At 33.9% G+C, this 12,935-nt stretch overlaps 2 protein-coding genes and 1 non-coding gene across 3 annotated transcripts; 1 reads left to right on the plus strand and 2 right to left on the minus strand.

Annotated features, from left to right (window-relative positions):
- Positions 1-1,325: 1,325 nt before the first annotated feature.
- On the minus strand, positions 1,326-2,680 carry LOC107793951 (bZIP transcription factor 44-like). Its single transcript, XM_016616403.2, has one exon. The coding sequence runs from the start codon at positions 1,906-1,908 to the stop codon at positions 1,444-1,446; it is 465 nt and encodes a 154-aa protein (XP_016471889.1). The 5' UTR covers positions 1,909-2,680; the 3' UTR covers positions 1,326-1,443.
- An 8,314-nt stretch (positions 2,681-10,994) lies between these two features.
- On the minus strand, positions 10,995-11,101 carry LOC142181323 (small nucleolar RNA R71). The gene has a single exon (XR_012709990.1). It is a non-coding gene; the product is annotated as a small nucleolar RNA R71 (small nucleolar RNA).
- Positions 11,102-12,251: 1,150 nt separating this feature from the next.
- LOC142181048 (uncharacterized) lies at positions 12,252-12,638 on the plus strand. The gene has a single exon (XM_075253166.1). It carries the CDS (start codon positions 12,252-12,254, stop codon positions 12,636-12,638), a length of 387 nt encoding a protein of 128 aa, XP_075109267.1.
- Positions 12,639-12,935: the final 297 nt, after the last annotated feature.

The raw sequence follows: 12,935 nt of genomic DNA on the forward strand, positions 1-12,935 counted from the left end.
AGAGATTATTATACTTAGCTAAGATTTACCCCTTCAAATTTGATTGATTTGTTCCAAAAGATTTCGATATCTTTTGAGCCAAACAATGACTAAGTTCTGTTTTGAACTTTTGATTGCAATTGTGTTTAGTATTACTTTTTATTAACTTCCTTTTAGTGTTTCTTTTATTTAGGGTTATGAACTTATTACTTGGTTTATCAGCAAATTGAGCTATTGGATTTTGAAGAAGAAGAACGAAATCAAGAAAATTGGATAACAGAAGAATAAAGAACGAATATGAAAAAAAAATCTACATTTTAAATAGCTAAATTTGTTTATGTAATGCCAATATTTTGGTGTTACTATTATATGTTATTGTTTTCAACTGAATTTACTGTCATTGATTAAATTATGTCATGATTTGCAGTTGAGTTTTATCCTCATAAGTTGCACCCTAAACTCATGGTGGTGATAGGACTTCAAACTAGAATAAGGGGGTGATAGGATATCCGGAAAATTAAGTTGTGTAGTTAAGTTTTCTGGACAAGTTCAAGATACAACTTATGTATTTTTTCTTATGTTACTCTGACTTCCCCAAAATAGCTGGGCATGTCGAATTCTTCAAAAGTAGTATATTTTTGAAAATTTGACATGGATGCGACAACATTATTAAAATAGCACGGGCTACCCAATTTTTAGACTGGTCATTCAAAAATAGTCAGCGTTTGCAAAGTTATTGAAAAATAACCACTATTTTGCTGCAACAGGAACCAGTCCAGCATAATATAATGGAGATCGATGCATCTATGTATGAACTTCCAGCATATTATGCTGGATCTCCAACACGCGAAAAGTTCTAGCATAATATACTGGAAATGGGAGCACTTGTGAATGAACTTCCAGCATGTTATACTGAACCGATATATTATATTGGAACTCCAGTATATTATGCTGGAACTAGTATACTTATGCTGGAACTCCATTATAATATGTATATTATGCTGGAGTGTTTTCCGGATTTTGAATATTATTTCATTCAGATTTATCTTTACATGAAAAGTAGCTAAATTTCAATTACTTTTGAAATTGTGGCTATTTATGAATCTGGCTATTTTTTAATTTCTTCCGATATCATTTTAGAGAGTCTGCTCAACATAGAGTTAAAAATAACTGATGACTACTATCATATGGATTATTAGTCTTACAACTACTTGAACACAATGCTTTAAAACTAATACTATTTAATATTACTGATACTAAATCTTTTAATCTTTGATCCTGCTGCTGATAAAGGATCCTTTCTTTTTCAGAGTCCTTGTAGATCACCACCTCTTGCCTTCAAATGATTTACAAAATCAGTTACAATATTAACCCTTAAATCCCTTGTTTAATACAAATATTCAAAATCACAAATAATCCAAGATTTTAAACCAGAGGTTACAGTCCATTTCCACCACATGTAAATTAATATTGCAAGATGTCTGCATTCATAATTGGCTGATTGGAATACACATAATTCCAAGAATCATTCATAATATAACCATCAGCCATATACTCAATTTGACTATTGCCACTGTTGTTGGCATTCAAGAAACTGATGATTTGTGTTAAGGACTCAAATCTGTTGCTAAGTTCAGCCACTTGAGCTCTCAAGATTAAGTTCTCAGCTTCAACATTGAGATAATATTGGGTTGTGACATTCATAGTGGTTAAAATTTGGTTATTTTCTTTCCTTTGATGAGCTAATTGGGACATAAGATCATCCAAATGCTTTTGTTTCCTCATTCTTGATCTTCGAGCCGATTCGCGGTTCGATATCATTCTCTTCCTCTTCCTCTGATCCATTAATTGTTGAAGATCTTCTTCTGAGCCTGAGTTCTGAAGTGTATATGACCCTGAACCTGATGATGTCCCACTTGATGAAGCCATGACCAAATTTTTTTATGACCAAAACTTAGGAACAATAGAGTAGTAGTAGTAGTAATAATAATAATAATAATAATAATAATAATTGAAAATTAGCAGGAAGCTAGGGGAGCAAATGGTATCAGATACCCAGTAGTTCTAGCCGTAAATGGTGGATACTAGGCGTTGTGCATATAGACCTGTGCAGTACTGCATCTAACACATTAAATATTCCGTCTGGGGTGTACGTTCGCAAGAATGAAACTCAAAGAAATTGACGGGGAACAATAGTGTAGTAAAAATAATTGAAAATTAGCAGGACCTAGAATAGTGATTTTGGTGCAAACAAAGAGTACTAGAATGAATATATACTACTTTATTTGTTGAGTTGGGTGTAATAGGGAATACTTATTTATGGGAAATTAACTATGAAATGCAGTAAAACCAATAGAGGAAAACAACTGAGAAAGATTGCACTAAATGAGTCCTGCGCCTATATGTGGAATTTATCATAAAACCAGAAAGGAAGAGTTCAGTGAGAATTGTAGACATGAATTTCAAAGATTAGAAATAGTAACTTTAGCATCAAGATTTGCTAAAAAGCCCCAGATAATTCTGAGGCACAAATTTCAAACTTCTATTTATGTTCCAAGAAAATCTTGAAAATAAATTTTTTTTTAAGGAGATTAAAACAAGAACAAGAAACTAGTAAAGGGGCTTTGAAACAGAAAAGAAGCAGATTTATAGGTTGAAACTATGAAGAGAAAAAGAAGGAAAAAGAGAGAGAGGGTTGTAGAGGTATTTTGGCTGGGATTTTATAGCTGAAAAAGTGGGACAGCATCTGAAATTTTTTCAGGGAAATGTTTTTTTTTTTTTAAAAAGATTAATTAAGAAGGGAAAATCAAGTGGAAATAAAATAGAAAGAAGTTTGGAATCTTTGGAGAAAAAGGGTGGGGTGTGGGGAAAAATATGATGGGACATGTGGGGTTGGAGCAGAATACTCCACAACCGTCTAGATCTAGCTGGGGTGCAACATTGCTAGAGTGAGTTAAAGGTCTCAAAAAGTATTATTCCTAAATTTTCCTTATATATACATGTGATATATATATATATATGTATATATATAATATCTTGAAAACAGTCTCTCCGCCTTTTATAGAACAGGGGTAAAACTGTGTATATACTACCCTCCTCAGTTCCTACGTATGAGATTAAGTTGGGTTTGTTGTTATTGTATATATATCAAATGTGAATACATAATTATTTTGCATTTTAACTAATCTGATTGTGTATATATTTTCTTGACGGTTAATGCACAAAACATAGTACTCACTCTTTTCTGTTCCTGTCAAGTCCTCATGCTTTAAAATATTTTAGCCATCAGATTTAGAGGCAAAGCCAAGATTTAGTGCTTATGGAGTCGACCATTTGGCATTTGGGGTTCTGGTCCCTTTGAGTTACTGGGTTTTAAATTGATAATTTATATATATTAATTTAGTATTTTTAAAAAATAAATATAGAATTTAAACTAAAGCTACTGAATTCAATTGAACTCGCTTTCTACATTCTACCTCCGCTCCAGATCAGATCGTACTAGGAATCTTACAATTATTTTCTTACGGTTAAAATGAAAAGCTAAAGAAAAAGAAGTAAAGAATCTCTGATCATTCCAGGTAAAAGGAGTATCCTAGTCGTATGCACACCTCTTGGTGAAAGGTTTCCCCAACCTTAGTCACAATCCCACTAAACCAAACTAACTGAGACTTGTCCTCTTTTACATGTTCATCATTTCTTTCTTACACTAATGGTTGTTTGGTGGTACGCAGATTAAATTATTCCGAGTTTATAGTCATGTGATTATAATTTCTGAACTAAATTTTCACCTGGGAGGTGTGATAGAATAATTTTAAATTTGATGGGATAAGGTGAGATATCTAAAATTAAGTCTCGTACTAAACTTATACTATGTTTGATTAATGGTATAAATTTATTCAAATAAATTTATATCGCCAATCAAACACGATATAAATTTATTCTCACACTTTATCCCATCTCATCCCGCACACCAAATGACCCTTAATAGTGTAAACGATTATTTGTACAATTAATGAATTTTAATATTTAATAATCAGGGGCAGATGCACATGAGAGGAGGCGGGTTCACGTAAACCGATCCTCCTCCCCCTAAATCATATATAGCACTAGTAAATTTCAGCTCAAATACTTAAATTAATATGAGTGAACCCAAGGTCAAGTGAACACTTTAGTACATAATTAGTAAGGAGGTGCACATTCTACTTCTAATCGGTGGTTTGATCCCCATATTCTTTCTTCTTTTAAATCATATTTAATTAATAAATAGGGTTAAATCCCCGTGATTTGCCATGTTTTCTAATTAAATACACTTTTTGTTTCTCTCTCTCACATCCTCCCCCCTTATTAGTTACATGTTTTCTTTTTATGTTTTTTCCTTCTCTTTTTTAGTCCTTGTTTTGACTTTTAAAATTTCTAAATAAAAAACACATCTCTCAGACAACCTCTCCAAAACTCGGGTCTCCAGCACTATGGTGCACTCATTGTTGAGTATAGTGGGGCTCAACTATTTATTAATTAAGTGTAATTAGTTAGTTAGTTAGTTTGTAGTAGTATAAATACAGTAGTTAGTTAGTGATGATGTACAACTATTCATTTTTCTTCTTCTCAGTTGACTAATAACAAAGCTTTTTCTTCATCTCTTCTTCTTCTAGAACTTTCTTTTGTGCCATGATTGTAGCTCTTTAACATGGTATCAGAGCTTGGTGCTCGATTTCATTAAGCTCAGCCGTGATAAAATTTGAATCATTCAGCTGTATCGAAGCATCCGCTCATCAATTTGATCGAGCCATTTTTCAACACAGAAATCTCTTTGCTCGACCTAGGGTTGGAATTTTTTTGATTTTCTGGTTGAATCGCGGTCAAATTATATCTAATTCTGGGTGATTATGATAAAATTGTAAGAATTTCTGGTGAAGTGTTTGCTGATGTGACAATGTCGATCAATGAAGATATAGTTGGCTCACCTGTTGCTGCGTCACTGTCTACAGAACTCGTCGATCACAACCATCATCTCTACATCATCCATTTGATACTCAAGGTTCTGCTCTAATTTCTATTTAGCTTCAAGATTCAGAAAACTATTCTATTTGGGGTAGATCTATTAAAATTGTATTGCATGGTAAAAACAAGTTAGGGTTTGTTCTAGGTACTTGTAGAAAAAACAGATATGATACTAGTTTACATGAACTGTGGGATAGATGCAATGCTATTGTACTTGCTTGGATAATGAATACAGTTTCACCAAATTTAATTAGTTTAGTGATCTATGCTTCCGATGCCTATACAATGTGGGAGGATCTTAAGGAAGTATTTGATAAGGATAATGCATCCAGGGCTTGCTATTTGCATAAGAAAATTGCCACATTAACTCAAGGCATATCCTCTGTGTCTGTGTATTACACTAAACTGAGAGAATTGTGGGATGAGTGTGAAACTTTGACTCCTCCACATATTTGTGGTTGTGCTGAATCTTGGAAAAATGTAGAGCACGATTAAATACAGAAGTTGTATCAGTTCCTCACAGGGTTAAATGAGTCCTATGAGAATGCAAAAAATCAGGTCCTCATGACTCGACCCTTGCCTAATCTAAACCAAGCTTATGCTATGATAGTTAATGTGGAGAGTCAGAGAGTTAATGGAAAATGTGTATTTGCTAAGTGTAATGAAGCTGCTATGATGAGTAATAAGGGGTATACTGGAGGCTATAATAGTGGAGGACATACTAACAACAATCCTAATGGAGGTTATACAGGTGGATATAATTGTGGAGGACAAACGAACACTAATTTCAGTGGAGGCTATAGACCTAGAAACTCATTTGGTAAAGGTGTTGTTTGGTGTGACTACTGTAAATATAAGGGTCATACTAGAGAGAACTGTTTTAAGCTTCATGGCTATCCTTCTGACTTCAAAAACAAGAGAAAATGAGGGGCATCAAATGGACAGGCTAACAGTGTGACCAGTTCTGGTGTTCCAACCTCAGAGATAAGGGTCAAGGATATCAGACACCAACAACCTCTCCAACTCACTTCTTTACTCAGGAACAGTACCGGCAGATTCTGCATTTGCTGACCAAGGATAAGGAAGTTGAACCTGCTGACAATGATGTCACTGCAGGAACAACAGGTAGTATACATGCATGTATGACAATTCTGATACATAGTAACTGGATTATAGACACAAAAGCAACAAATCATATGGTTCATAGTTTGCACTTACTAGAGAAGTATGATGAAATACCAGAAAATGCTAGGAGTAAAGTTCATTTACCAACAGGAGAACGGGTGTCTATTACTCATACTAGTATTTGTTCTTTCTTCAAAAATAAAAGGGTTCAGAACATTCTTCGCATTCTAGAGGTTAAATATAACCTCCTCTCAGTGTCCAAACTCATAAAGGCGTTGCAGTGTCTAGCAGCATTTACCCTAATTTCTGTATCTTTCAGGAACTCTCACGTGAGAAGGTGTTGGAGATTGGTAAGGAAGAGTTGGGTCTGTACATTCTCAAGGAAGAATACAGAGCAATACTCTATCACCAAGGCACTCATTCCAATTCAATTGTATATACCATTCCAGGCGACACCAATAAATGTAGTAATCTAGCAAATAATAAGACTTGTGTTGTATCTTCTTTGTGGCATCGAAGATTAGGACATGCTTCTTTAAAGGTTTTGAGATATGTAGATGATTTGCATAATATGCAGCTGAAGGAACATCATTGTATTGTGTGTCCTATAGTTAAACAATCAAGACTATATTTCCCTACTAGTTCTTCTTTCTCTAAGTATATCTTTGATATTGTGCATGGTAATGTCTGGGAGCCATATAGGGTGCCTACACATGATGGCAAGAGATATTTTCTGACCTTAGTAGATGATCACTCCAGATATACCTGAGTATTTTAACTACATTTTAAGTCAGATACAATTGGGGTAATCAAAAGCTTTATAGCAATGGTTTCAATACAGTTTGATCACAAACTCAAATTTCTAAGAACAGACAATGGCACAGAGTTCTTTACTGACCAAATGCAGATCTTGTTGAAGACTCAAGGTATAGAACATCAAAGTTCTTACAAATATCCCTCAACAGAATGGGGTCATTGAGAGAAAGCACAGGTCTATCCTAGACATGGCTAGAACACTCAGGTTCCAAGCCTTTCTACCACTCAAGGTTTGGGGAGAATGTATCTCTACAGCAGTCTATCTTCTCAATTATTCGCCTACTGCACTGTTCCAAGGCAAATCTTCTTTTGAGAAGTTATTTCAAAAGAGTCTTTCATTACAGTATCAGAAAGTGTTTTACAACCTTTGTTATGCCATTACCATAAAAAAAAAAAGGGATAAATTCTGTCCCAAAGCAATCCCAACTGTTCACATGGGGTATTCCTCATCTCAGAAGGGATATATTCTCTATGATTTGTGTTCAAAAGGGTTCTTTGTTAGCAGGGACACTGTGTTCAAAGAAGAAGTATTCCCTTTTAAGCATATGACTTCTGGTGCCTCTCCCTTATTTTCTATCTTAGAGTTTGTAGAACAACCTACACAACCAGTTTTTGACCTTGATGCCTCCTCCTCTGTTGATGCTGAGTATCCTGCACCTTCACCTATCCAGCACTCTACTGATAAAGTTGAATCTTTTTCTTCTTCCATCTCAGATCCTCTAGATCTTGTCCAGCCTATTTTATCCTTACCAAGCTCTTCTCATATCTCAGTTGGTGAACCATATGTTCCTTCCATAGCACTCAGAAAATCATCAAGGACTACCAAACCACCTGTGTGGCTAGCTGATTATGTGGTTCCACCAACTAAGTCTACATATCCTATATCAAACTATGTGGCCTATGATAAGTTGTCCTCTGCCTATAGAGCTTCTCTTGTTGGATTCTCGGCTATTGTGGAACCCAAATCCTTCTTAGAAGCCTGTAGGGATCCCTAGTGGGTTGAGGCTATGAAAGCTGAAACCATAGCTCTTAAAGAAAACAACACTTGGTCTATTATTCATCTCCTTCCTGGCAAGGTTCCTATAATTTGTAAGTGGGTGTTTAAAGTCAAATACAAGTCATCTGGTGCAAGTACTTAGCCTTCAAAATCACACATCAAGAAGGAATAGACTACACAAAAAATTTCTCTCCTGTAGCTAAAATGGTTACTGTGAGAGTTGTGGTTGCATTGATTGCTGCTTTAGGAGGGTATGTGTTCCAAATGGATGATCACAATGTTTTCCTTCAAAGAGATCTTCTTAAAGTGGTATATATGCATGTTCCTGGTGGCTTTTCAAGCCAAGTGGAGTGTCAGCATGTGTGCAGATTGCATAAGTCACTCTATAGATTAAAACAGGCACCTAAACAATGGAATCTGAAACTAACTGAAGCTCTTATAGATATGGGATTTGCTCAAAGTTATTTGAGTAATCTCCTATTGATGAATATAAATTATTCATGTATTTTCATACGTATAAATAAGGATTTTTAAATAAACCATGAATAAATATATTCGATTCTCCTATATTTTCTAACAAGTTCTGCAGAGGAAAGTTGAATTGAGGAAAGAGTACTACAAGCAAAACAGGGAGGAAAAAGAGCAATGCACGTGGTAAACAAGAGTGAATCAAATTTTGAAGTCACAACATAAAGTCTTGAAGTTACAACATCAACTTTTGAAGTCACAACTTCATGACTTAAAGTTGCAACATCATCTCACATTTGCTACACATTTTCCATAAATAGACACTCATAATATATTGTGAAAAGAGGATCTGATGAGAGAAGAACTATTGTTGGTCTTTATTTTGTCTTTAATATTCCTAAGTCCTAGTAGTTATCCTTTTGTGAAAAATAATATCTTTGTACCAATTCTTCGTATTTCTAAACTAGGTTCTTTTTCTTACTTCATAATGGAGTAATCTTTTTTTTGTTGGGATAGTTGATGAAGCTTGATATATATATATATATATATATATATATATATATATTATAATACTATCGCAGTTTTAATACATTCTTGGTTTGAAACTTTCTATTTATATTTTATATTGTGCTATAATAATAGTTATTTTTAACTAATCATTGTTATCTTTAAGTTACTCTCATATTAATTTTGTAATTCTCACGGAGCAAAATTAATATATAGTAACTATTGAATAAAATAGTGAAGTGAGAGTAATTATTAGTAAGCTATTATTAAAAGTCAATAATCTTGCTTGCCTCAATTTTAATTCTCACAGAGGAATTGTAGTCGCAGGATTATTGATTTAGTAAAAATATTCTCACGAAATTTTTACTATCTTTTAGCACAATTCAGACCAGAAGATATTTCGGTTTAACCGTCATCAATTTTAACTCAATTAATTACATAACCTCACGGAGTGTTATTAGTTGATTAATTCTTGGTGAGATAAGATATAATTGTATTAGAAATAAGCAATTATCCTTTAGAGAAATACATGTAGAAAGTGAGATTTTATTATAATATATTATTAAGTGAATTCAACGAATCCCAACTCTTTTTTAAATTACAAATCTTTTGAAAGTTGTTTAATTTTGTTAAGTATTTAACAAGTTTTAATTCCACAAACTTTTCATCAATCTAATTCTTTCAAATAGTAGCTAAAATATTATAAGTCTGTAGAATAGATTTTCCAATCTCTGTGGGACGATATCATAAACTATACTAGAATTTGACAAAGCACGAGCAGGAAAATCCTATACACATTGGCCTCGTCAAATTTTTGGCGTTGTTACCGGAGATTGACATACATCTACTTCAGATTAAATACTTTGTTATTAATTTGAGAACTTATTACTTTTAAATTCTTTTTCAGTTAGTATTTTCACTAATTAAGTGCTATAACTACTACTGTTTATTTAATATACTAATGTAACGTTTTTTACAATAATATTATAATTTCTTCTGATTGTTAGTACTTCTCCCTACCAAATTCCATCATTGTTCTTTAGCAAATTTTACGTACTACTATCAGTAGTTTCTCCTCTATTACAATAATAGTGTTATACTATTTTATTCTATTTTGTTTCTTTCTCTGTGTTATAACTACTACTTATTGCTTTTGTAACGTGTACATCTATAAATATTCCAATATTGTTAGTTCTTTCACGTTGAAGTTCTTTCACGATGTATTATACTACTGAAAAATATTCTTATGACTATTCCAACTATATATGCTATCATTAATTACTTTTGTCCATATATAGTAATATTATATTATTATTTCTTATCATAGTTTATTGTTGCATTATTTTATTTATTACGATTTTGTTATAGGTTTGAGTATAATATTATTGTTCTCTATAGATAATAAAATTATAGTACAATAATGTTTGTTTAGCACGTATTGTTTTTATCATCTTTGTATTTTTCTTTTATATACTTATTTTTTTCTCTTGTAATTTCTATACTTAAGAAGTTTAAGTAGTTTATGAACTGCTCTTCTATAAAAGAGTTAGCTAATTACGATCCTGAAATTGAAAGATCTCTTCGATTGCGCAGGAAAGAACAAACATCGTCGTCTCAAGGAGCAGCTTGTAAAGAAATGAAAAACCAGGAAGCAGAGGACATTAACCAACTTGGGATCCCACCACCAGTCCATGTAGAGGAGCAATTTGATGAAGTGGCGTCAAGGCCAGCAAACAGAATCCTTAGGGACTATGCTAGACCTGATCATTTCAACTGTGCATCTAGTGTTAGAAAGCCCCCAGTGGCAGCCAACAACTTTGAAATCAGAACCGACTTGATTCAGATAATTCAACAATCTTATATCTTCACTGGTGATACAAGTGAAAACCCACATAGTCATTTAATTAATTTTCTAGAACTTGTAGAAACTGCTAAGTACAATGGAGTACCTCCTGAAGCTATCAAGTTAAGGCTATTTCTTTTTTCTTTAAAAGGAGATGCCAAGACTTGGTTGCGAAGTTTGCCTCAAGGGTCCATTACCACATTGGACCAGATGACTTAGAAGTTTTTAAACAAATATTTTTCCCCTGCTAAAACAACAAAGTTAAGACAAGACATATCTAATTTCTTGCAGACTGATACTGAGTCAGTTTATCAAGCTTGGGAAAGATTAAAAGCAATGTTAAGAAAATGCCCACACCATGATATTCCTGAACATATGCAATTGTACATTTTCTATCACGGGTTAAAACGCTCTGCTAGAAATGTGATAGATGCAGCTGCAGGAGGTTCTGTAATGGGAAAAACCACAGAGGAAGCATTGCAACTGTTGAATGAAATTTCTGAGAACACTATCCAATGGCCATCTGAGCGTGTAATCATTAAAAAGGCTGCTACGGTAAATCAAGTTGATGCTTTAAATACACTAACACAACAGATTATTTCTTTGGCACAAAAGTTTGAATCTTTTCTGGTGAATATACAACAATCAAACCACTCTGAGGCTTGTGACATGTGCAGAGGAAACCATTAGAACCATGAATGTCAAGCAACCAATCAAACGGATGAACAGGTTAATGTCATCGGTTACAAGTCACATCTTTTTAGGAGTCCAATGGCACAGAAGCATCCAGGATTTCAGTGGAGTAACCCAAATGATGCAGAAAACTCTCAAAGCTTCCAGAAACAACAGGTACAGGGTTCGCCGGGATACCAAAGTCAAAATCGTGGGCAGCCGAGTTACAGACCATATCAGCAAGCAGGACCATATCAACAAACGAGGTCATACCAGCAGAGGCCCCAACAATCTCATCCAAGTCTTGATGACCTTTTGTACAAGTATATTAAGGTCACTGATGAAAAGATGGAAACCCAAAATTCATCTCTCAAAAATCTAGAAATTCAGTTAAGCCAATTGGCAGCTCTTGTGTCAGAAAAGATTCAGGGTCATTTACCAAGCAATACAGAGAAAAATCCAAAGGAGCACCTTAAGGCCATCACTTTATGGTCAGGTAAGGAACTTGATGAACCTTATGCAGATAGACAAGAAAAGAACAAGGCAGAACAACAGGTAGACAAGAATAAGAATATTAACAAATCATCTGAACCATCAAAAGAGAGAGAAATAAAGAATAAGGAAGAAAAAATTTCTGAAAAAATGGTTGCCCCACCTGTGACAATTCCTTTTCCACAAAAAATGAAACGAGAAAAGCTTGATGGTCAATTTGCAATGTTTTTGGAAATCTTGAAACAAATTCATATTAATATTCCTTTCATTAATGCTTTGTTGCAAATGCCTTCATATGCTAAATTTTTATAAGAAATTTTGTCAAGTAAATGGAAATTGGAAGAAGTCTCTATGGTAATGCTTACTAAAAAATGTAGTGCTATACTTCAAAATAAGCTACCACAAAAACTTGGTGATCCTGGTAGTTTTACAATTCCATGCCCTTTGGGAGGTGTATATTTTGAAAAGGCACTTTACGATACTGGAGCTTCAATAAATTTGATGCCATTTTCTATCTTTAGAAAATTAGATTTTGGTAAAATGAAGGACATAAGTGTTTCTCTTCAGTTTCCAGATCAAAGTACTAAGAAACCTAAGGGAATAATTGAAAATGTGCTTGTAAGAGTAGATAAGTTTGTTTTCCCTGTAGATTTTATAGTACTTGAAATGAAAGAATATCCTGATGAACCGATAATTTTTGTAACACCCCGTAATTTGAATCGGTTGTGGATGCATTAAACGAGTAATAGCATGATGGTAATTGAGTGATTATGTTAATAAGTGTATAAGTTATACTAGAGGTGAATTGGGGTCTAAGGAGAGGCCTAAGTCTAAGCCAAGTTGGAAAAGTTTCATATTAGACGAAATCTGTAAATGAGTGCGCACAAGACCTCACTTTGAACGATCATATCTCCAGTTATATAATGAGTTGTGTGATGCATAACCTATCAAATTAAATTCCTTTGAATCTAGTTTCCAACGCAATAAACCGTTCATCATTTGGAGGTGTATACAGAAAGTTATGACCATTTTACT

The sequence above is a fragment of the Nicotiana tabacum genome, chromosome 5, assembly GCF_000715075.1.
Source record: "Nicotiana tabacum cultivar K326 chromosome 5, ASM71507v2, whole genome shotgun sequence".
Classification (NCBI taxonomy): Eukaryota; Viridiplantae; Streptophyta; class Magnoliopsida; order Solanales; family Solanaceae; genus Nicotiana; species Nicotiana tabacum.